Source organism: Chrysemys picta, chromosome 7, assembly GCF_011386835.1.
Source record: "Chrysemys picta bellii isolate R12L10 chromosome 7, ASM1138683v2, whole genome shotgun sequence".
Classification (NCBI taxonomy): domain Eukaryota; kingdom Metazoa; phylum Chordata; order Testudines; family Emydidae; genus Chrysemys; species Chrysemys picta.
This window is the reverse complement of record NC_088797.1, coordinates 84420149-84442492: the sequence shown is the minus strand read 5'-3', so window position 1 is coordinate 84442492 and position 22344 is coordinate 84420149. Positions and strand designations below refer to the sequence as shown.

Below are 22344 nucleotides of genomic sequence, written 5' to 3'. Positions count from 1 at the left end.
TGGTGATCCTGAGTCACAGCTAGTAAGCTGATGTGTACTCTTCCTTTCAGAGTAGAGAATCTATAAGTTCAGGGAGTATTCAGTGGATTGTGGGCTGAGCAGGCCTGAGGGAGGCTTGGAGGCCTTGAGGGTTAATGTGTGCCTATTGCTAACAAGGAGAGCAAGAATCAGGGAGCTGACAAGACATCCTCATACTAAGGGCAGGTGGTAGTTAGGGGCCTCACCACCCTGGGTATCCCTGGAAAGCATCACAGAGAGGTTTTTTGTACATAAGGGGCCAGATTTTTAAAGGTATTCAAGTGCTTAAAGTTACAAGTAGGCATTAGGTGGGCTTTTGTAAATCCCACCTGGAAACTACCTGCATCTTTGAGTGCCCAAATCTGGCCCAAGATGGCTATTTGTTTCACAGTAACTTGATACTATATACAGATTTCTTATGCAGATGTATAAACCTTTCAGTTTTTGTAAGTGAGATGTGCTAATAACTATGATGGAGAACCTTTGGTTAACTAAACTGAGCCTCTGAGGTGAAAATGACTTACAGAAATCACAAGCTAATCTTATTTTGATAGCACATTTTCAGATGGCCTCTAATTTTGCTGAAGTAAATTGTGTATGCAACCATGGGAGCACAATTTCTGCATTTTGTTTGCAAACTGGACAGTTGCACACCTAACTACTCAATTTTTGTTTAATGTAAGTATAAAAGTACAAAATGAAAGGCCACTTCTGAAAATGTGGCCCTCAAAGTCTGTAGGAGAAAAAAGCTGATGAGCAATTAAGTCCTGAGAATCCATGGGGAGGGGGGGGGAATGGTAAGAGATTATTTTCCAAGAAAAGATGGGTGAGTGAAAACTAGTTTGAATATCCTTAGAAACATCCTCCTCTCTGTACTGGTATAGTGTCACAGAATGAAACGCCTGTTCCCTTGTCAATCAGAACTGATAGACAGCACTTTGTCTCTTGAGAGCATGCCTCATCTATATGATTTCACATAAGAAAATGGAAAAGATAATTAAGGTGTAGAGAATTTAACAAAGGAGGGCTTGTACCTACTGTGTCTAACACCTTTGCTATTATCCATTTTACTCCTTCCTAATGGACCTAAGATGTCCAGTTAAATGGATATCTTTAATTTGTGCTATTGCTACCACAATTCCATTGTGTAATTGCCATTATTTTCATTTAACTTCTTGGAAGAAATTCAGCTCTCAGTTACAGTAGTGTACATCCACAGTAACTCTGCTTTAAAGGAGATAATTCAACTATACCCTAATATAAGTGAGAGCTGAATTTGGTGCACTATTTTGTTAGCCCATCAAGCCATAAAATATAGTAAAAATTTGTTGTACAAATAATTTTTGCCAATGTATTTCATACCTTTCCTAAATATTATATAGGTACAATACAATACACCACTAACTATATGTACAGTAAAGTCCAGGCAAATAAATAGCTCATTTACACTCTTGGCAAAGAGTAGGCAAATAGGCTTCAACATAACATTTTAAGGAAGTTGCTCATCAAGAATTCAGTCATATCTGCTTATGGCTAGCGGTTTCCTTTACAGAGGGAAATAGTTTACTCTTAAAGGCAAATATTCTGCCTTCCTTCACAAAGGAGAAGAATTATAAGCTAAGATAAATTAGAAAACTCTAAACAGGAATATTAAAATATAAAATAATTATAGAAACCACTTTAACACAAATCATAGCAGGTGCACTGAATTAAAATTAATTGCAATGAGTCCCATCAGGAAAAAAGAGGCTACATTACATGCTATGTCTGTCACTACTGAATGTGAACAAATCAGTCTGTAATGTGAAGACGCTAATGAACTGACCTACATATGCAACTGCCCTTTACTACATGGAATGTCTGACCTGGTAGAGTGTGCATGGATTCCCTCTACTGGCTGAGATGGTGCAGCTGCTCCTTTTGCTCACTGCCTCATAGTCATAGGGTATGGCTATGCTGCATTTAAAAACCCATGACAGCAAATCTCAGACCCCAGGTCTACAGACTCGGTCTCGCGTTATGGAGCTAAAAAAGGCTGTTTAGACGTTTGGGCTCTGGCTCCGAAACCCACCACTTTCCCGGCGCTTCCGATGCCTATGCTCTGGGAGCAAGAGGCTCCACTCACTCTGCCATATGTTATATGGTTAGCAGTCATGACATCTATGTGTGCATGCAACCATGTATCATCATGAGGTTCAGAGCTATAAGTCTATCAGACAGGCACATCATGTGTAAAAATTGAGCTGTATAAGATGTATATTTTAAAAAAAGATTTTTCTTAAATAGATCATATAGAATATTATTTCCTGTACCTGATAAACTGGCTGACCCACAGTAGATGGCACCTTTGGTGTCTCTTGATGAGTGGTTGTAGTGTTAGTAGCAGGAGATGGTGCATTCAAAGAGATGTCAGTTGGTTTCTGGACTCTGTGAAATATTTAAACAAACAAATTTTTTTCTAAAAATGAGCTTGTGTGCTCTTATGAGTAGAGGATAGTATTGCATAGATGTTCTCTCTGATTAACTAGGCTCCCATAATATACACAGTATTACAATACTATAAAAACTTCATTTTAATATTAACTTTAGGTCTCATCTAAATCAATGTGATAAAGTCAATTCACGTGGGAATATATATGTGGAGCTAATAATTTTGCTGCATAAGTTTGCCATATACTACTCAGGTGGCTGATTTAGTTTTGCAGTATATTATAAAAACCAGCATGGATTAACCAGTTTTGTGACTCTAAAACTGCTCCAGTCAATAGTGGGGGATTGGACCAGCACAGACCCAACTTTAGGAACAAGGGATGCATAACATTCCTTCCTCAATTGTACTCAATGCTCCTTAGGCACATGTGAGGATCTGGCCCTCAGAGTCTAACAGAAATGTTGTTGTCTACTATGACACAGAATAAATAATCTGGTTCTTAAAAAAGAACAGCAGGAATAGCTTCACTTTGACAAAAATACTAAGAATTTTGGTAGCACATTTTATACATGTATTTTTTTTTTTAATTTCTGCTATGTCATTTCCATTTATAATTCAGCTGAATATGATAGCTGGTTCTGTTTTATTTTGTAGTGCTAAGTAAAAATGATTAAAACAAACAGTCTTCTTTTTCATTTTCTTTGGGCCATATGTGCGCCTCCTCTGGAAGGTATCAGAACCTTCCCAGGGAAGCCAGTCTCAAGAGTCTGAAAAAACACTGCTGCAAACTGAGTATACAGCTTCAGGAAACATTGGTTTCTCATTTGCAAAGGTGAGAGTTACGTTTTTAGCAGATGATGTAGTATTCATTTCCTTTAAATATAGAGTATTCAAGTTCATGTGATGACATGGAAGCTAAGTAGCAAGAAAAGGAAATTCTGGTTATCCTACATCTAATCCAACATAAGCCTGTTCTTTGAGGACATCTAGCTACTAACTCAGAGCAGCATTCTCTTTACCAAGAAATACAGGACTGCAGTACATGGCTTCAAAATCTAACTGAAGCAAGCAAGCTGGAGACAACAATCAGGTGATGTTTTCCCATCTCTTTAAGAGCAGGAAAATAGTTGACAGACCTGGAGGCATCCTCTAATAATCTTGCAAAAGAGAAGAACTGTTAGGAATGAGACCCTTAGAAAAGCCATTGCTAGTGCTGTGCATAACTTTCATTATGAAACTTGAAGACTGGTGGAACTCTCCTGATTTCATGTAGGGCTTTTGGTAAAGCAGAGCAAAATTTTTCAAATAATTTTATTTGCCAAAAAAATGCAGTTGATTGGTCAAATTCAGTTAATAGTTTCAGCCAAAACAAATGATTTAAAAAAAAAAGTCTGAATGTTTTATTTCAACATTTTGGAAACAAAATGTTTTGACTTTTTGTTTTGAAATGACATTTCATTTTGAAATTCAGCTAGACTTATTTAAAAAACAAACAAGAACAACAGAAATAGAGGGTTTAAAAAACACCCAAAGCAGAAACTAAACAAACAAACAAAAAAGTTGGTTTAGTTACCAAGCTGAAAAATCAATTATTTGCTCGGCTCTAGCTTCATGTCAATTCTAAAATTCGAGGAAGATTCATGAACCAAGCCAGCCTGAGTCATTTGAGGCTACATGTTCCTCTCTATGGTCTTCTGCTGCAGCAATACATTTTGCAAGAGCAGTACTGGCTTTGACTGACAATTTGGCAGCCAAACTGCCAAAAAAGGCTAAGAAATCATTGCAGTTAGGTTTGGAGTTAAAGAAAATCTCAGTGGTTTCAGCATTCAAAGTTGATGCAACCAGGGATGCTTTGATGTTTTCAGCACATACCTTGGCCTCTGGTGTGGTGACCAGATGGCACTTCTCATTACAAGCCTGGAAAGGAATATACAGGCTGAAATCATGTTAGGAGCTTCAAAATATTCAGGAAGTTGCTTATGTGGGGAGTCGTTTGACAAAATGATGGTGGAATCCTCCGATAAATTAAAAAAGACCTTACAGAACGCTCTTAACTCCAAATCTGGGAAAAGGAATAGCTGGTTTTATTACGGTCTACATATCCTTTTCATGACTACTCCTCTAAGTACAGAAGGCAGGACTACTGCAAAAACAAATGGACCAAGGCTAAGTCTGAAAGGGGAGAAACAAATCTTCCTGCAATGCAAATTCCAACACTGGACATAATGCCTCACTAATTCAGCAGAGTTCCTGCATTTTCCTGGAGTTATTCCTAGATAAAGTTCCTTCCCACTGTAAGGACGGAGACACGGAGTCTTGTGGTGAAAGAGGTTCCATGTTGTTTTTTAAAATGCAGCTTAACCTATTCCTGTCCCTCTTCATTGCCAAAGAATGGCCTCTTGACAAGTGACTGCCAATCAACTTTGATGACACCTGGCTAGAGGCATCAGCTTGTCCTTTGTCTTTGAGGAACAGGTTTACCCACTCCCCAGACTAGTCTGATAAACACATTTCAGTCATAATTTTAGCTTATGTTCATAATTTTACTTTATAATGAACCCTCGCAGGCAGAAGAGGATATAGGTATACCCCTTCCTGGGCAACATCTGAGTCCCATCCAAGGAGGGGCCCGCTGAAGTGACTCAGTCACTGATCCAAATGTTGCAACAGCATAGATATATAGTAAATTTCTGAAAGAGTCATCTTCAACAATCTCAGTGCTTCATTACAGTAGTTCAGCTATTGCATCTCCCTAAGGCGCAGAGAGCTTTGTCTTGGGATTTGAACATTGTGCTGCTCGATACCTTAAATGCAGGCGCCCTTTGAGCCTATGAAATCAGTTTCATTGTATTACTTGACTGTCAAAATGACCTTTTTGATCGCTATCACTTTGGCAAGAAGGGTGTCAGAGTAGGGAGCTTTGTCAGTTGATCCATCCTGCTGCAAGTTTCACAAAGATAAGATGGTTTTGAAAATGGATCCCATCTTTATTCCAAAAGTAGATTTGATTTTTCATTAAGTACAAGAGATCTCATTGCCTTCTTTTTGTCCACATCCGTCTCATCCAAAGGAGAAGCTATGGCATTAGCTGAATGTAAGGAGAGCTTTAAAATTTTGTCTGAAAAGAACTGCATAAGAAAAACTGCCTTACTGGTCTTATTTCATCAAAAAAAAAAAAGTACTAAGGCATCAGAATAATCAATCTCACAGTGGATATGCTGGTGCATTGCTGACGCATACAGAGCAAAACAATTCAAACCTCCAATGGGCACCAGAGCTCACTTAGTACAAGTGGTGGTGGCGGCATCATGAAATGAGAAAGGGAGGTGTCTTATGATAAAATCTGTAAAGCTACAACATGGTCATCCCTTTATACATTTACCAAGTTTTACAAGAAATACTCAGTATTCAGCTGATGCAGATGTTGATTGGCAAGTCTTGCATGCTGCAGTGATTTCATAGATTAGAGGAATCCTTTCTCTCAGTGACATTATTTTGTTCCTTCCCTAGAAATTTTGTCACTGTTGAGAAAATCAGACACTGAAGATCTATGGACTTAGAATTGGAGAATTTGTGGTTGTTTATCTGACAATTTTCCCCTTCTTTGAAGGGATAGGAGGGAGATCTTTTAAACTTACGGTTACAGTTCTCTGCAGTAGTTAAATATTTCTTGTTGAGTATTATTTTTGCAAGGTGCTGATGCAGAACGAGAGATTGGTTTTTTTGTTTCAAAGTCCAGAGGAGCTAGCTTTGGAAGCATCTTGAAACTGAGGGGAGTCCCTGGAAGGTGGGGGGTAGTCTCTTGTCAAGCATCCAGTCAACTTTTGATTCTGTACTTTATGGTTAAAAACAGGTGGTGACCCACACTGAGGATCTGTGCACCTACCACTTTGAAGAAGGGAAACTGCTCACTTAAACAACCACAAATTCTCCCATTTTATATTTTAGAGGTTAAACATATTTTAAAAACTTAATCACACACCTACTTTTTTTTTTACAGTACAATTTTTGGAATATCTTAACGCAAGCAACACTTACTGATCCATTTCTTCTGTGCTAATTTCACCTTCAGATTCAGAAGAGGAGGCACCTATGGAAGGGCAAAAACATTTCACATGGAATCTAAATTTTCAGCAATTTGTCTAGTAAGTATGCAAACCTCCAATATTAGGATTTCTTATATAGACTTTTAAAATTAGGATTATAAAGTTAAAACAAACCAAAAGATTATGTGCACTAAAAATGAAGTAATGCAGTATACTGAATTAAAAGCAACACTACTAATGATAAATCTTGGGCCAATACAGATTTGAAATGGTATGGATTCAAGTGAGAAAAACATAATCTAAAGTGACTGTCTGGCTGGATGCCCCACAATTCCTCCTTAAAATGTCACTAATATCTAAATCTTTTGACTGTTCTATGCTCTTTGGCATATGTCTTTGGAAGTATTGTGTGGTCAAATAAGCGCTTATACTTAGACATTTGGTATTACTATCACAAAAACATCAGGGACCTGTAACCACATCTGGTATTCTTTGGGTTATTGGTTCCTCCTCCAGCCACTGCCCGTTCAGCGCTGTTTTGGTAAGAGAAATCATAGCTTCATTTGCCAGTGGCCTGGTATTCAAGACAATATCTGACTCTGCTTTCCCTGTGGTCAGAATCTGTTTTTTTTTCTTTGAGGTACCTAGTAGTGAATGTCTTCACTTAGCAGTGTCTCCTATCCAATTCCAGTTGTCTTTTATAAAAGCAGATTGTGGCCCAAATCTGGAGAGGTAGTAAGCACCTGCTGAGTACCCACAACTCCCATTGTTTTAAGTGGGCGTTGCAGGTATTCAGCACTTCTCATGATTTGTCTCTTCATTGGCAAATTGCAGAAACAGAGAGAGAGAGAATATCATGAAAGGATGGTTTGTGATACCTTTATATTGAGTAGTACCTTCCTCAACAAACAGTCTCATTGAGTTTAATGGGAGTGGTCATGGTGTAAGATACTCATTAGCAAGAGTAAGGATCTCACAAATTTGACCCTAAATACAGTAGTATGTACAAAATACATAGAAAATGGAACCACAGCAGGTTTTGCTAGGTTTGGCAATGTAATATTATATTGCCAAACCAAGTAGAAGGTACATATATATATATCCTATAAACACTCTTACAATTTAAATTTTGAATTTTGGAATCAAATAGATACAAGGAAAAACTTTACTCCACATAGATAACAAAACGTATATTAAAATCAATATTCCCATTCCAGAGCAATTTTAAAAAATGTAATGATTTCCTATTAGCTTTTTCCTAAGTCAGGAGAAGGTTGTCTGGCTGCTTAAATTTGTCTTTTATGGTCATTTGCATGAAATCCATAAACAATTTAAATTAACAAAGAGTATCTGAAGGTTGCACAGAATTAGATGTTGCTTAAGAACAACCCGTGGAAACTGACTAACCATAAAATAATGTCATGACAGGATTAGTTATAAAACTTGCTAGGTCATCAATATGCCATGCAGGCAGTTTATTTGTAGTAGTAAGATAAATAACTGAAAACTTGAAAACTGTCTTTCCATTATATAAAAATAAGAGACTACACTGTTGGAAATATATGTTTACAGTTAAAATGACTGAAAAAATTGAATAATGTTTTTATTCTATTACATTTTATGAGACTGAAATCATAAATGAAATTGGGGTAACAAGGCTTAAACTTTGCCTTTGACCCTTAGGACAGAGTTGAGAAAAGCGTTGGGATGAGCCATTAAAAAGAAACTAAGCTTATAAGAGTCCTTTGTTAATTCAGGGCCTGAATCAACTGAAGAGCAATTAAATTTACAGATGCAACAAAGAGGTTCCTCTTCATTCCCATAAACAATTAAAAGGCTCTAGTTAGGTGACCCTCATTCTAGCTACACAAAGATGTAGATCCCAAGGTGAGACATCTTTAACCAATCAGAACCCAATAAAGGGTCACTGTCTGCTTGGTTGCAGGCCTGCCTGTTCTCTCCCGTGCAACCACAAATATTAAACTGCATTATTTTTGCACAATTTTATTTTGTTTTCCCATTTTTATCCAAAACCAAGCAAAAGTGTAAATGGAAAAGTGTAGAAGGTAATTTTGCCCTACATGAGCTAAAATATAAGAGTTACCTAGTACTGAGAATTCTTTATTCTCGGTAGTAGTGTTACAGCCAGTGTTTAGCCAGTTAATAGTTTTTGGCACCAACAGCTACTGACCAGTTAGGAGGGGAATAGTGCCAAACTAAGTTAGGTCATATAACTCACAATAAACACACACTCTTAACAAAAATATAAAATAAACATCCTTCTGCTTAGAGGAAAGAGAGAGAGAAACCAAGATCCTCTGAATTTCTTTTAAAATTTGGGAGGCACTCTGGCTACTATGATAATGGGGCCAGTGTAAAAACCCAGCCGTGATAGACAGAAACCACTTTTAGCTAAATGGGTTGTTTTTGGAACATAAGGATGGAAAATATGAGAGAAAGAGCCTTAAATCTGAGAAAACAAATACATTCAGTTTCATTTACAGTACATATTATATGCAGATATAAGGATCAAAGTATGTGTTGGACTTGTTTGTATACAGCTACAGGTTGGGGATAACAGGTGAATCTCAGGCTATATTTCAGTTTTCCATGTTGAAATAATAATTATTGCCAGAACTATCATATTCCTCAAATGTTTGTGCAACAAGTGCAAGAAAAACAGATTGATGGGGAATTAGACACTTAGGTGAGTTTTCTTTTTTCTAGTGGAGCTACAGAAAAGAACTATAGAGAGGTATCACAATCTTAGCACTTTTAGTCCCTGATCTTACAATGAGAAATGCAAGAGGTCTTGGATCTGAGTTCGTTACAGGCTCAAGGCTTAGTAAAAATGTATTTAAAGAGCAATAAGAATACCTATATAAAAGAACTTTCAGAGAGAAAATGATAAAATGTATTAATAGACTGGAATTGTTGACTTTCCGCTAGTCAGCTGTGCAGCAAACCAGTAAATTTAGTGCTAGTATATAAAACACATATTTCTATTTTTAAAGATTTATGATCAGTTTCATTTTGCAAAGATTTGTAATGTTACCTTCTATGTATATCTCTGCAGAAGTTGAGTCTGTCCCATAGATGTTTGAAGCAAAGCAAGAATAACGTCCGGTGTCTTCTTCAAAAGCTTCAACTATAATCAATGAGTGCAGATCTCCTGACTGGATAATGTGAATGTCTGGTGAGTTTTCAAGCTCCTTTCCTTCACAGTACCACCTGCAAGGCAAGATTACAGTTAATCATAACAAAAACGTGACAACCAGAGGCTGTTTAACAACAAAACAGATGGCTTATTGTCCTAAGCAGAGAGATACCTTAGGCAAATTAAACTGGCAGTTGAAAGAATAAACAGTTGATTGTTTTTGGAACACATAATTACAACAAACAATAGAGCTACAATCTATACAGTACTTATACCTATGAACATATTAGTTTATTTCAGACAACAATGTGGTATTTTTCCAGATACAGGGATCTCACCGATAACATGATAGGGGAAGAGAATAGAGTCATAATTTGAATTCAGCTTCAGTTTCTCATTACATCATATGAGTTACATTAGATTTACTTCAAAAACATTATATATACAAACGTACATTAATTTTTTGGACATATTATAGAAAAATCTAATCTCAAACTTATAACACTTTCAAGCATCTCTTGATTGACTCCATTTCACTAGCTTGTTTACGTAAGTATCTTATCATTCAAATAGCATACCTTTCTGATGTCTGTTATGTGTGGCCTGGGGATTGGAAAGATTGACTGGATCACTATACAGTAGTAACGATTGTTATTCTTCCTTGTTTTTTGAATTTGGTATCCATGTTTCTGGTACATGTGTTTAACAACTTTTTAAAAAGATCAATGCAGTTATGAAAGTCCAAGAGATGGTGGTGTCTCATCTGCCTTTCCTGCACAACAAGGCCCAACCCATAAAGTCCAGATCCAGATCTGAACTCATCCAAAGTTTGGGAGTGTTCAGATCCGGTGTTTTAGTTCAGATCATTCTGTACTTGCCTGGTATAAATTCCTGATATAGAAATTTCTCTTAAACTTCATCCCTGTAAAATGTCATGTTCAGCTTGGAACAAAGTAAAGAAAAGGACTGGAATTTAATCTAACATGACTCCTTACATTGTCATGTGTTGCTGCATGTTTGTGACCACTTGATCATTACATATATAAAGTTAATGTTTACGTCCCAAGGAAAAGAAGTTTTCTACCACATTATAAGACATCTCCATGGACAAGTCTTCTCAGGGGCAGATGGCCATTCAGGCAGCTGGACCCTAAATTCTTCTCTGGGTCCTGTTGCTACATTTGCCTTTTAACACTCATTTAGATGGCACAGATTACACTGGGCCTGAACCTGAAATCCAAAATCCTATTTCTCATGTGAAAACAGGGATTTCACAACATTTTGTTAGGCACTTAGAGATATCAAATCTCTTTGCATTTCAAAGAGCCAATGCTGTAGAAGATGCAGGAAAGAAAGGAGCATGTCTAGATTTTGTTGTAAAAGCAGCATCTCAGAGGGCAGCTCCATGAGATTGGTGCTGAGATTGCCTATCAGCTCACCCTTACGCAAACAAGCAGGAGGAGAGAGGAGGCCATCCTGCTGCCCCTTAATGATGTGGAGGGAATGATGGAAGAAGGTAAAAAGCAGCTGGGTTTCACTCCAAAGCAAAACTCAGATTGATGGAGGGTGGGGAAAAGGAAAGGTACTATGGTATATTGAAGTCAGGAATTAAAAGTTCTGGGCAAAGTGCAGAAGCATCTGTTTTTAGATATTGAATTAAACTAATTCTGAACTATAAACCTTTTGAGGTTTGTCCAGTTTATCCAGCCCAACTGTTTCCACATATATGCAATACTGTTTCTTACAAGCAATAGTTTTATTTTCTGTTTTCTGCCTTTTTTCTAATTAACTCAAAGAAATAATTAAGACTGGTTGAATAAAGTATTCAGTGGATATTATTCTGTGAATTCTGATTTTTTTCAAATACATTTGATTGTCAAATAACATAATTCCCAGAAAATATCCACTCAGTGTGCAGTGGCAGTCAAAAAAGCTAACAGAATGCTAGGGGACCGCTGTTCAGGCATCAATGTTCCCTCTAATTTTTAACGTTCATGCGTGGAATAAATTTTGTTATGTGACCAGTATGAAGGTGATGTGTCAATAACAAAATTCATGTGGTGGGGGTGGGTCCAAGGGGTTTGGAGTGTGGGAGGGGGTTCAGGGCTGGGGCAGAGGGTTGGGGTGTGGGGGGGGGGGGGTGAGGGCTCTGGCTGGGGGTGCAGGCTCTGGGGCGGGGCTGGGGATGAGGGGATTGGTGTATGGGAGGGGGCTCAGACCTGGGGGTGGGGCTGAGGGATTTGGTGTGTGTGAGAGGGCTGTGGGTTGAGGCAGGGGTTTAGGCTGTGGAAGGGGATCCGGGCTCTGAGCTGGGGGTGTGGGCTTTGGGGTGGGGCCGCGGATGAGGAGTTGGAGGTGCAGGACGGGGGTCTAGGCTGGAGGGTGGGACCGAGGGATTTGGTGTGTGGGAGGGGGCTGTGGGTTGAGGCAGGGGGTTAGGGTGTGGAAAGGGGTCCGGGCCCTGGACTGGGAGTGTGGGCACTGGGGTGGGGCTGGGGACAAGGGTTTTGGAGTGCAGGAGGGGGTTGCAGGGTGGGGGATGGGACTGAAGGATTTGGAGGGCGGGAGGCAGGGCCATCTCTACCATTTTTGCTGCCCCAAGCAAAAAAAAAAAAAAAGCCACCCGAACTGCTGAAGCAGGGGTGCGGGCTCTGGGGTGGGGTCGGGGATGAGGGGTTTGGGGTACATGAGGTGGCTCTGGGTGTGGGGGGGCTTAGGGCTGGAGCAGGGGGTTGGGGGGTGGGCTTACCTCGGGCGGCTCCCAGTCAGTGGCACAGTGGGGCTAAGGCAGGCTCCCTGCCTGTCCTGGCTCCATGCTGCACCCTGGAAGCAGCCAGCAGTTCTGGCACCTAGGTGGGGTGGGGCCAGGAGGCTCCGCGTGCTGGTCTCGCTTGTAGGCACCGCCCCCGCAGCTCCCATTGTCCGCTGTTCCTGGCCAATGGGAGTACAGAGCTGGTCCCCAGGGCCAGCTGTATTGGCCGCTGCTCGGGCGGTCCCTGAGGCCAGCTGCCTGTGGCCACCAGAGCAGCGGCTGGTGCGGCTGACTGTGGGGCTACCCAAGCGGCTGGCTGCAGAGCCGCTCCAGCAGCAGCCGATGTAGCTGTCTCCATGTCTGCCTGAGCCACTGGCCCCAAGGTCGGCTACTTGGGAGGCCCTGCGGTCAGCCACACCGGCCACTGCAGAAGTCACGGAGGTCTCAAGAAGTCACGGAAACTCTGACTTCCGCAACTGCCATGACAGACACAGAGCCCTAATGATAGAAGTCTATATAATCATGAGTGGTATGGAAAAAGTGAATAAGGAAGTATCGTTTACTCCTTCACATAATAGAAGAGCCCAGGGTACCCAATGAAATTAATAGACAGCAGGTTTAAAACAAAGGGAAGTACTTCTTCACACTACGCACAGTCAACCTGTGGAATTCATTGCTGGGGATGGTGCGAAGGCCAAAAGTATAACTGGGTTCAAAAAATAATTAGATAAGATAATGGAGAATAAGTCCATCAATGGCTATTAGCTAATGTGGTCATGAATGCAAGCCCATGCTCCAGGTGTCCCTAAGCCTCCAAAAGTTGGGACTGGATGACAGCGGATGGATCACTCAAAATTGCCTTGTTCTGTTCATTCTCTCTGAAGCATCTCGCACTGGCCACTGTCAAAGACAGGATACTGAACTAGATGGATCATTGGCCTGACCCAGTATGATCGTTCTTATATTTTAACTATTCACCCAACTCTAGAAATAATTCAACTAAGTAAAAGCTGTGTATGAGCTACTGAGCACAAGCAAATATTATCAAAGAAATGGCAAGTAAAAATATATTACAGCAAATATAAATTAATTGTAGAAAACCTTAGGAAAGACTTTCAAACAATAAACTATACTGTGCTTGCACAGTGTCTCCTACCACACATCATGATGGTCAGATCATTAAGAATTTGTTTGTACCTCAGATCATTAAGAATATGTACCTCAGATCATTAAGAATATGACTAAAATAAAATTGCTTACATTTAACACTTCAGTTGCATTAGCATGTTGGAAGTACTGCATTTCAGATCAGTTTGGGGTATATATCAGACAGTAAATAAACTCTGGATCATCCCTAAAGGATCTTCCTAAGAAAAGAAGGGTAAGCAGCCTATACCATTGAAAGATGAACTCTAACAGAATTATGTGCAGACTGATAAGTGAGGCCTGAGGGAGTTCTGTAACAAAAACAGCACGATAGGCATGCAGGAAGAAGTGGAACTTCAATTACATAACTGAGATACAAACTAGTTACTATTTGTGCCCCGTAAATCATAAAAGCCTAATGTGAGGACAGGGTATATTATTTTGAATAAGACATGGTATGATCTATACCTGTCCAATTAATTGACTTTGATTGTTCAGTCCTGGAACTTGAAAACTATCTATTCTGCAGGGGAGTTCCTGCCCTGCAGAGTGAACCCAATTGCCTACTACACTGACATCCTGTTAGAAAGACACTCCTTTATAACTGCAGAGTAGAATTTCAAGGTTGAATGACTGTATGTATCAGTTTTGTGCCTTTAGGCATCAGTTTTACCTCCCACTTTCACAAGTTACTAGCCTTTACTGTAACAAGCACTATAAACTGATCTAATTAATAAGTACTTACAAATTTAAAACCACCAATTACAACTGACAAATATGTAAGCATATATAAAGAAAAGAGCCCAGTAACATAATTTTATTACAACAGACTGAGAACAGGGAGAACTTTGACATATACTTAGTTTTCCCTTCCTAAATTTCTCACAGCTGAAATACAGATTTGCTTATGTGAAATATATTCACATTGTTTTTGTGAAATTTTGCCATTGAGAAAATGGCAAAATTTTATGCTCACAACCCTGATCTCTTAGTTGGTCATCACCTAGGGGAGCCTTGGATCACATTCCTCTATCCCCTCCAGTCCTACTTTGCTCATTTTCTAGGTCTTCAACTCTTGGGTGTGCAAAATTAGATGCTCTGGCGTGTTTTTTCAGTCAGCGATTTGCCTAGGACAGAGCTGTGATCCAATATACCATACTTCATAGCAACCACTGATGCTGCCTCTAAGCTTCATGGACCTTGTTAAATATAACAGAGGGTCCTGTGGCACCTTTAAGACTAACAGAAGTATTGGGAGCATAAGCTTTCGCGGGTAAGAACCTCACTTCTTCAGATGCAAGCACTATAAAGTGCATCTGAAGAAGTGAGGTTCTTATCCACGAAAGCTTATGCTCCCAATACTTCTGTTAGTCTTAAAGGTGCCACAGGACCCTCTGTTGCTTTTTACAGATTCAGACTAACACGGCTACCCCTCTGATACTTGTTAAATATGTGTTTCAAAACACTTCTTAAACACTCTATTATTGGAAGCCAAATTCAGTAGTGAGGCGCTCAGTCAGAAGTTTAAGAAATACCATTATCTGCAATCATTATTATAAAAGGAGCAGAGAGGCAGTTACACATTCCTTAAAAAGCCAAATGGACTATAGATAATTTCCAAAATGGCAGAAGAAAGAACACTTCAAAATTAGTATAAAAAGACAAAAGCTGTGGACTGAAAATAAAGAAGCTTCAAAAGAAGCCTCTCTTTTAAAGGACTGATTGGACAGCCTAGTACTATTGCTATTCTACTGGCTACAGTAAGATTATATGGTTCTTTGCTGTGTGTGTGTGTGTGTGTGTGTGTGTGTGTGTGTGTGTGTGTGTGTGTGTGTGTGTGTGTGTGTGTGTGTGACAAAGCACAGACACATTACACTAAATACTTTGATACAAGCAACACTAAAATGAAAGGGCTATATGTGCTCCTGCTGATCAACTTTTTGAATAAAACTGAAAGGTTTTATAATTCTATAGGGGTAGGTTGGAATCCATTCTTCATTCCATTGTTTGTCCAGGGTATTTTCATGTAAACCATTTCTTCCTATTAACTTGCATGAATGCAGTCTTCTGTTATAGAGCAATACAGATGACAATGTATAACTCAGTTACTGCTGTTCTTTCCTCTGCAGTTACTATTCCTCTTTCCCCTTCAAAATGAGCAGCATGAGTTAGTAAAGTAAACTTCAATTTATGCTTCAGACATAGGCTCAGTTTTCCCATGTAGTATATTTTTAATCACTACTTCCATCTTACTTAAAGTTCATACACTAATTATTTTGAGATTACAGAAAAAGAAAAGATTAAGAGTACAATATGACCTTGTAATTTTTATAAATAAAAGGTATGTTTTTACCCTAATAGTCCTCTCCTCACTACCACAAATTGTAAAATAACATTTTAGGAAATGTTTTAGCAGGATTTTACATCCATCATATAAAATGTCAGATTGTGATATAATCCTTATTAATTAACATTTTATTCTTACTATTGAAATACTGTCCATGGCAGCAATGAAATGTTAGTTACAAAGGGAGTACTGACATTGAGATACGTGGCATGACTAAAGAATCAATACTCTGTCACTGACATTTTATTCCTGCCACAAATTGTAGTAATAGTTCCACTACACAAGCCAGATTCACATGAAGCCCAACCAGCGTCAAACACTATGGCCAAATTCATCCCTGGCATAACTCCACAGACTTGAATGGAGTTATATCAAAGACCAGTTTGGCCCCATGGTTTAAAGAGATTAAAAACTAATAAATGAGTTTTTATTAAACTCTCAGAAATATTTTTCTACTTAATGGAGATTATATGACTTTTAAATTTAACTACAAATTAATCAATCACAGATCTATTTTCTTAAACAAAGCAGTGCTCAAATGAACCCTTTTTAGCTATCTGTGTGTATGTTAGAGAGTGTTCTCATAGAAATTTCATGACATGCAGCCTGTTTATAGCTCTTCAAATCCTCATGACACTTACAGAACGGTTGTGTGTGCCAAATCATGCAATGTGATTCATAAGTAAAATTAACCTAGCAGAGATGAGCCAAACAGTTTGGAAAAAATGTAGACCCCTCTTAACCCGAGCGGATAAGGAGGGGCCACCTGCCACCAATAGGAAGGATGCATGTCAGACCTACTACTTTAGCAATTTAAAAAAAAGAGATGCAGAAGGAAGCATGGAGAGAAGTCCTCAGAACCTTTAGCTTCATTAAAAGAATTGATGGTCCTCACCCCAAATACCTATCGTATATCTGACCTGTAGCTAAAGTAAATGTGACTCACTGTTTCATAGTTTTTGGTGGGCGGGGGTTAAATTGCAATTCAAATTAACGTTTTAAACTATAAATTCTTTGGAGTTATGGTAGTCGTTTTCTATGTGTTCATGAATGCCTTGTGCAATGGAGCTGCATCTTGGGTGCCCTCTAGGTGCTACCTCAACATAAATGTTTAATAATAAGCTGTGTTTCTCCCTAGCTGTGAACTCAGTTTTGGGGTCAGTATAACCAGATTTTGTGATGTCATTCTTTGATTTCTCCTTTTTTATGGCATTGCATAAAATTGATATAAAATAAAAGGGATAAAGTTTGGGTACATTGAAACATCTTTGTAGATAAGCTTAATCAACTTCACCTAGCGATGTCCTTAAAATCTTCCTGAGGCATTTGGTATTGCCTCATTTGCCACCTGTGGGCTTATTTATACTACATTTTACACACAACCATCTTTACATTAAGGCCTGGTTGCCTCAAAGGTTTGGATAAGCATCCAAATCAAAACAATCAAATCTTCAGAGGCTCACTTACCATTACTTTAAATCAGTTTCTTGTGCCACCCACCCTTTCTGTCCCTCACTGAGTGATTACCCACAAATACTTGCCCAATTGGTAGATTACACTACTTACCATTTACAACAGTTTTGTGGCCCAGCTCCACCCAACATGATTTACACTACTATTTACATCACCATTGAATTTGTTCCATAGTGTTTTATTTTTCAATTTGACTTATGTATGTCAGACATATCCAAATTCCAATCACGGTCTTCTGCTCTTTTTGTATTTCACCTAGTATCTAAACTTCTTATCTCTGTAACATCATCTGACTCCTACCCATTCAGTGTGGTGCTTGGTCCCCCTATAATGGTGGTTGCTGGGCTACAGATATAGGTTGATAAGTCTGCTGCAGCCTTGGTTGACAGAGCAGGATCTTTCAGCTCAGGCAGTAGAGGCTCATACTTTTAGATCCTGAGGGCCTGGGTTCATTTCTTACTGATGATGATCCACCAAGGGGCACTGTGTTACACCTTAAAAATGGCTTTCCTATACCTGGATGGCTGTTGTCCAAGTTTCAGAGAGAACTCCTGCAGAAGACACTTACTGGGATTGGTTTGCCCAGTTCTGTAGTTTGTAATTTGTAGTAATTACAGTTATGTAATTAGCATAAAAATACAGTAAATTATTTAATTTTGCAAGTCTCTATGTTACATCAACTAAGTGTAAGAGTGCTCATTTAGAAAGAAAAATTACAATATTATAAATGCAACATTAAAATATAGATACAAAAATATCAGCTAAGTCCATCGTTGTAACAAGTACTAAATATTCTTACAATGCCAGTTTTACAAACAGTAAGTCAAGTGCTGAACAAACAGAGTGTAGAGAAACTTGATCATTTACAGGGAGTAACTGGATTATTAACCCTTTTGCTTGAAGTTGACAAACAGTTTCATGTTATAAAAGTGTAAAACATGAAAAGGGAAAGGAGAAATGACTGCAACAAAGCCTAGGTTTTCATCACACTGCACTCTATTTCCACATGTAGTAACTGAAACTTGTGACCATAAACACCTGAACAAGTCACTGCACATGGAATTAACCATATACAGTATGGCACCGTCAAATCAGGTACAAATACATGGCAGCATATCAATACCATTAAAAAATAAGAGCTATATGTTTAAAAGTGACTCACACCTGAGACAAGGAGCCTGTCTACACAATGAGCTAGTGTACAGCAAGTCAGGATCTGAATCTACAGTGCACAATCTTATTGCACACTATCTGATTGCGTGGCCCTTGCTACAGCGCACTGGGAGTTCTGTAATGCACTTTGCCATATTCCCATTTCAAATAGCAGTATTTCAAAGAACACTACAGAACTTTTAATGTGCTGTAGGAGGGTCCATGTGGTGAGATAGTGTGCAGCAAACTCATGTGTTGAAGATTCACACCCTCACTTGCCACACATTAACTCACCATGCGGACAAGTCCAAGGTTAGCACAACTTATACAGTCGTACCCAGGGGTAGATTCCCTTTTGTTTCACCTGGTTCAGCTGCTGCTTATTGACACAAGCCTCTCCATAGCTGCACTAATGTATGGGATTCACAAATAATGTGCCCAACTACTGGATGGGGATTCTATTAATGTGCTCTTGTATGTTCTTGCCATGATTTAGCAGACACAACAAGTGGATACTGAATACTGCTGTACAAATGTAATTTTAAAAGAATGATTTTTATTGACGTCTCAGTTGGTTCTGGAGATATAAAAGCTGAGCTAAATAAGGGAAGTTTGGGTTTGGGTTTAGAGGGAAATTTACAAATGAATTCTGTTGCTATCAAATAACTCATATTTTATTTGTATACATTTTCTGGGGTAAAAGTTGTCTCCCTTATACCTCATTGTTGCTATAATAACATGTTTTAAGTGTTCTCACCAGAGCTGGTCAAATAGTTTATAAAAATTAATGGACACTTTTGAAAACAAAAATGCCAAGTTTGGTTTGCTACGATACATGGAGTTGTATTATTTATTACAAATAGGTGTCCAGACAACTGCTGGGCATTTGTGAAAATATTTGTGAATCCTAAAGTTTGGCAAATTTTAGCACAAATGATTATTTGTCTGAAAATTCATACCGAAGTGTGTTATTTACTATTCATTATTCATCCTTTAAAAAGTGTTTTCGTCAGCCAATCAAAGCAGAAATTATATCATGTATCTTAGCTGTTCCATCACACAATGGAAACAATGACTAGTCAAAGTGAACAGTTTGTGAACAACTCATAGTCTGAAAGTTTGGAGTGTTATAGCTGTGTTGGTCCCAGGATATTAGAGAGATAAGGTGAGTGAGGTAATATCTTTTATTGGATGAAGTTCTGTTGGTGAGAGAGACAAGAGACACAGAGCTCTTCTTCAGGTCTGAAAGCTTGTCTCTTTCACCCATCTTGTTTCTCATAGTCTTGAAGTTATTAATCTAATTATTCAGCAAAAATTTACAAATGACAAATATATTTAAAGAAAATCATCACTGTATGAATATTTTAATAGGCAAATAAGTGGCTAAATTAACATTGAATCATATGCATAATGAATAGTTCAATCAGCTCTAGTTGTCATAGAATAAACAGCTTCCCCTCCCTACATTACTATTTCCGATCAAATCCCAAAGGAAACTTCAGGCAGTCCCAGGTATGAGAGGTTCAGTTCAAGACTCCAGCCTCTAATATAATAATCAGGAGATTTTATCACAAACCTCTGACTTCTTCCACCTTGCCATTGAGTCAAAAGAACTAGACTCTGATTTCTTGCTACTATTGAACATTTGGTAGCAATTATTCCTATTAATCCATCTGTCGCTGATGGAAATTCTTTGCACCCATCTCTATGCAGTACTGAAACTCATTGATTTAGAAGCAGTGAAATCATGATAACATTTTGGATTTAAATTACTTGTTTAGAAAAGTGCTTGCTCAGCAGCATTAATGACAGGCTAACGTGAAAAGTAAATCAGTAATAACAAAACCCACATTGCAATCCCAATATCTGCTAAAAGTTAATTGACATTTACCTCAGATAGTGGCTATAAAAAGTAAATGCACTTTCAAATGCCCAGATGCATGTTCTTGGAAAAAGAAGGATCATTATCATTTGCTTTGAAGCCCAGCAAAAACATTAATCAAATTTGTAGCTGCAGACAACCCATGATACTGTGTTCCTTTTAGGCATTCTTCTCTAGGACATCTATTCCACCACTTTGTGTGCAGAAGGCTAGTACATTCTGTCAAGATGGCTGATACCAGCAATGTGAACGGAATGTCAAATGATAAAGTTAGCTTTTATTCTTTCTTAATACCATCTTAACACAGGTTTATGAATCAAAAAAATAACCTGTTTAAACAACATTTTGTGTTGACAGTCGTACTTCTTTGAAGTGAGTGGAGTTATTCAGATTTACACCAGTGTAAATGAGGGCAGAATAACTCTAATAGATCAAACCAACATGATGGAACTAAGCACTTCTAAACTTGGAGTTTCAAAATCCAAATCAAAACTTCCTTCAATTCAAATGCATTCAAATTTGGTATTTGGATTCAGGCATTATAGGTTCAAGGCAAGAGCTTGTATCCAAACCTCAGACTAGAGGTTTTAGTTTGAACCATCTCTAATACACGCTTTTTGAAACAGTCTTTGTAGGGGTATATTTAAGATCCAGTTGTACCATAGAAACAAATTACCTTTCTGCCACTCAAATACACCATCAGAAGCCATGCTGTCACATCCAACATGACAATCCATGTCCTCATTCCTCAGGCTCTCTTCCACTGGTCAGTGGGGAGAACCAATGCGAGTTACTACTGACCCACTCCCATATTAACTCGTGCCAGAATGTCCTACAGGCCTAGGAGAGTGTGTGTGTCTGTGTGTGTGTGTGTGGGGGGTGAATTATGATTTGGAGAGAAGCCCTTCTCCAACCCCAGACTATTAAAGCAATTGAGCATTCAGAGAGGGGGTTCTGCAAGGTTAGGGGAAGGGACAAGCATTCCATGAACCCCACATTAAGCTCTGCTTCATGAACTGCTGATAAATTCCTGCTTTCCAGAGGCTGTTGACTTTTTTGTATCTGTCTTTCTTGGCTATAAGAATATAGCTGTCTTCTCCTTGCATAACTTCACAGCCATTACACTAACCAACCATACACCTCAAAAAGTGCTACCCTCAAAGTAGGCTGATCTTCCGTACAAGGTCTTAACACATTTCAGCATCTACAGGCAACAAGATGCCTTCTTTACTGTCTTTGACAGCTCTATACACCATGCCAAAGATACCCAATATTTTTAGTGAATACTGTATGCTCAAGTCCCCATAGCTCATTGGAAGTTGATCCAAAAGTAAATTATTTTCTGATTTTATTTTTCCTGGGAACCAGTGACTATGAGTGAGTCAGGACCATTGTATATGGACATTTATAATATAGACAGATGCAATCAAGCAGCACAAAATACCACATAATGCTCTCACTAGTTCTCACAAATTATAACCTTGGCTAGGTTTGAACCTGGAAGATGGAAGAGTATTCTTGGTTTTCTGGATAGCTTTTCCTTCCACCCATGACCAATGTTTATTACTGCCCGTTGGCAGGGATGATGAGATCTGGGATTCACAGGCCAAAAGCTGCATTATGCCTTAACAACAACTATTAACACAACACCAGACAACCCTTTGCAAGCAGCAGGTGTTGCCAATCTGCTCTTTAACACACTGTAAACTCACACACATACACACAGTACAAACTTAGCCTCTTCCTAGTGTTTACTGTTATTTGTTAGTTTAATAACAGAATTTTCTACTGAGCCTAAGCTTTCTCCTGAGCTTGGCTGCTCCTGGGTTGTTTTATTCTCTTTGGGATGCCCCTAATTCCACCTGCTTCAAGGAGATGTTCAAACCTTTTATGCTCTGGGTTAGATCTCATAGGACCAACTTAGTCTGGCTCCCAGTGTG

At 38.8% G+C, this 22344-nt stretch overlaps 1 protein-coding gene across 8 annotated transcripts in view; it reads right to left on the bottom strand.

Moving 5' to 3' along the window:
- The window catches only part of MYPN (myopalladin), a 128419-nt gene that overhangs the window by 59806 nt on the left and 46269 nt on the right, over window positions 1-22344 (bottom strand). For 7 of the 8 annotated variants that reach the window (XM_008163057.3, XM_065553448.1, XM_065553446.1 and 4 more), the window contains 3 exons: window positions 9551-9726; window positions 6488-6539; window positions 2331-2445 (listed from right to left, as the gene is read on the bottom strand). In XM_008163057.3, the coding sequence (XP_008161279.1) occupies window positions 2331-2445; window positions 6488-6539; window positions 9551-9726 (343 nt within the window). Of the gene's footprint in view, window positions 1-2330; window positions 2446-6487; window positions 6540-9550; window positions 9727-22344 lie in introns of those variants that run through there. The other variant, XM_042856959.2, reaches the window with a different exon arrangement.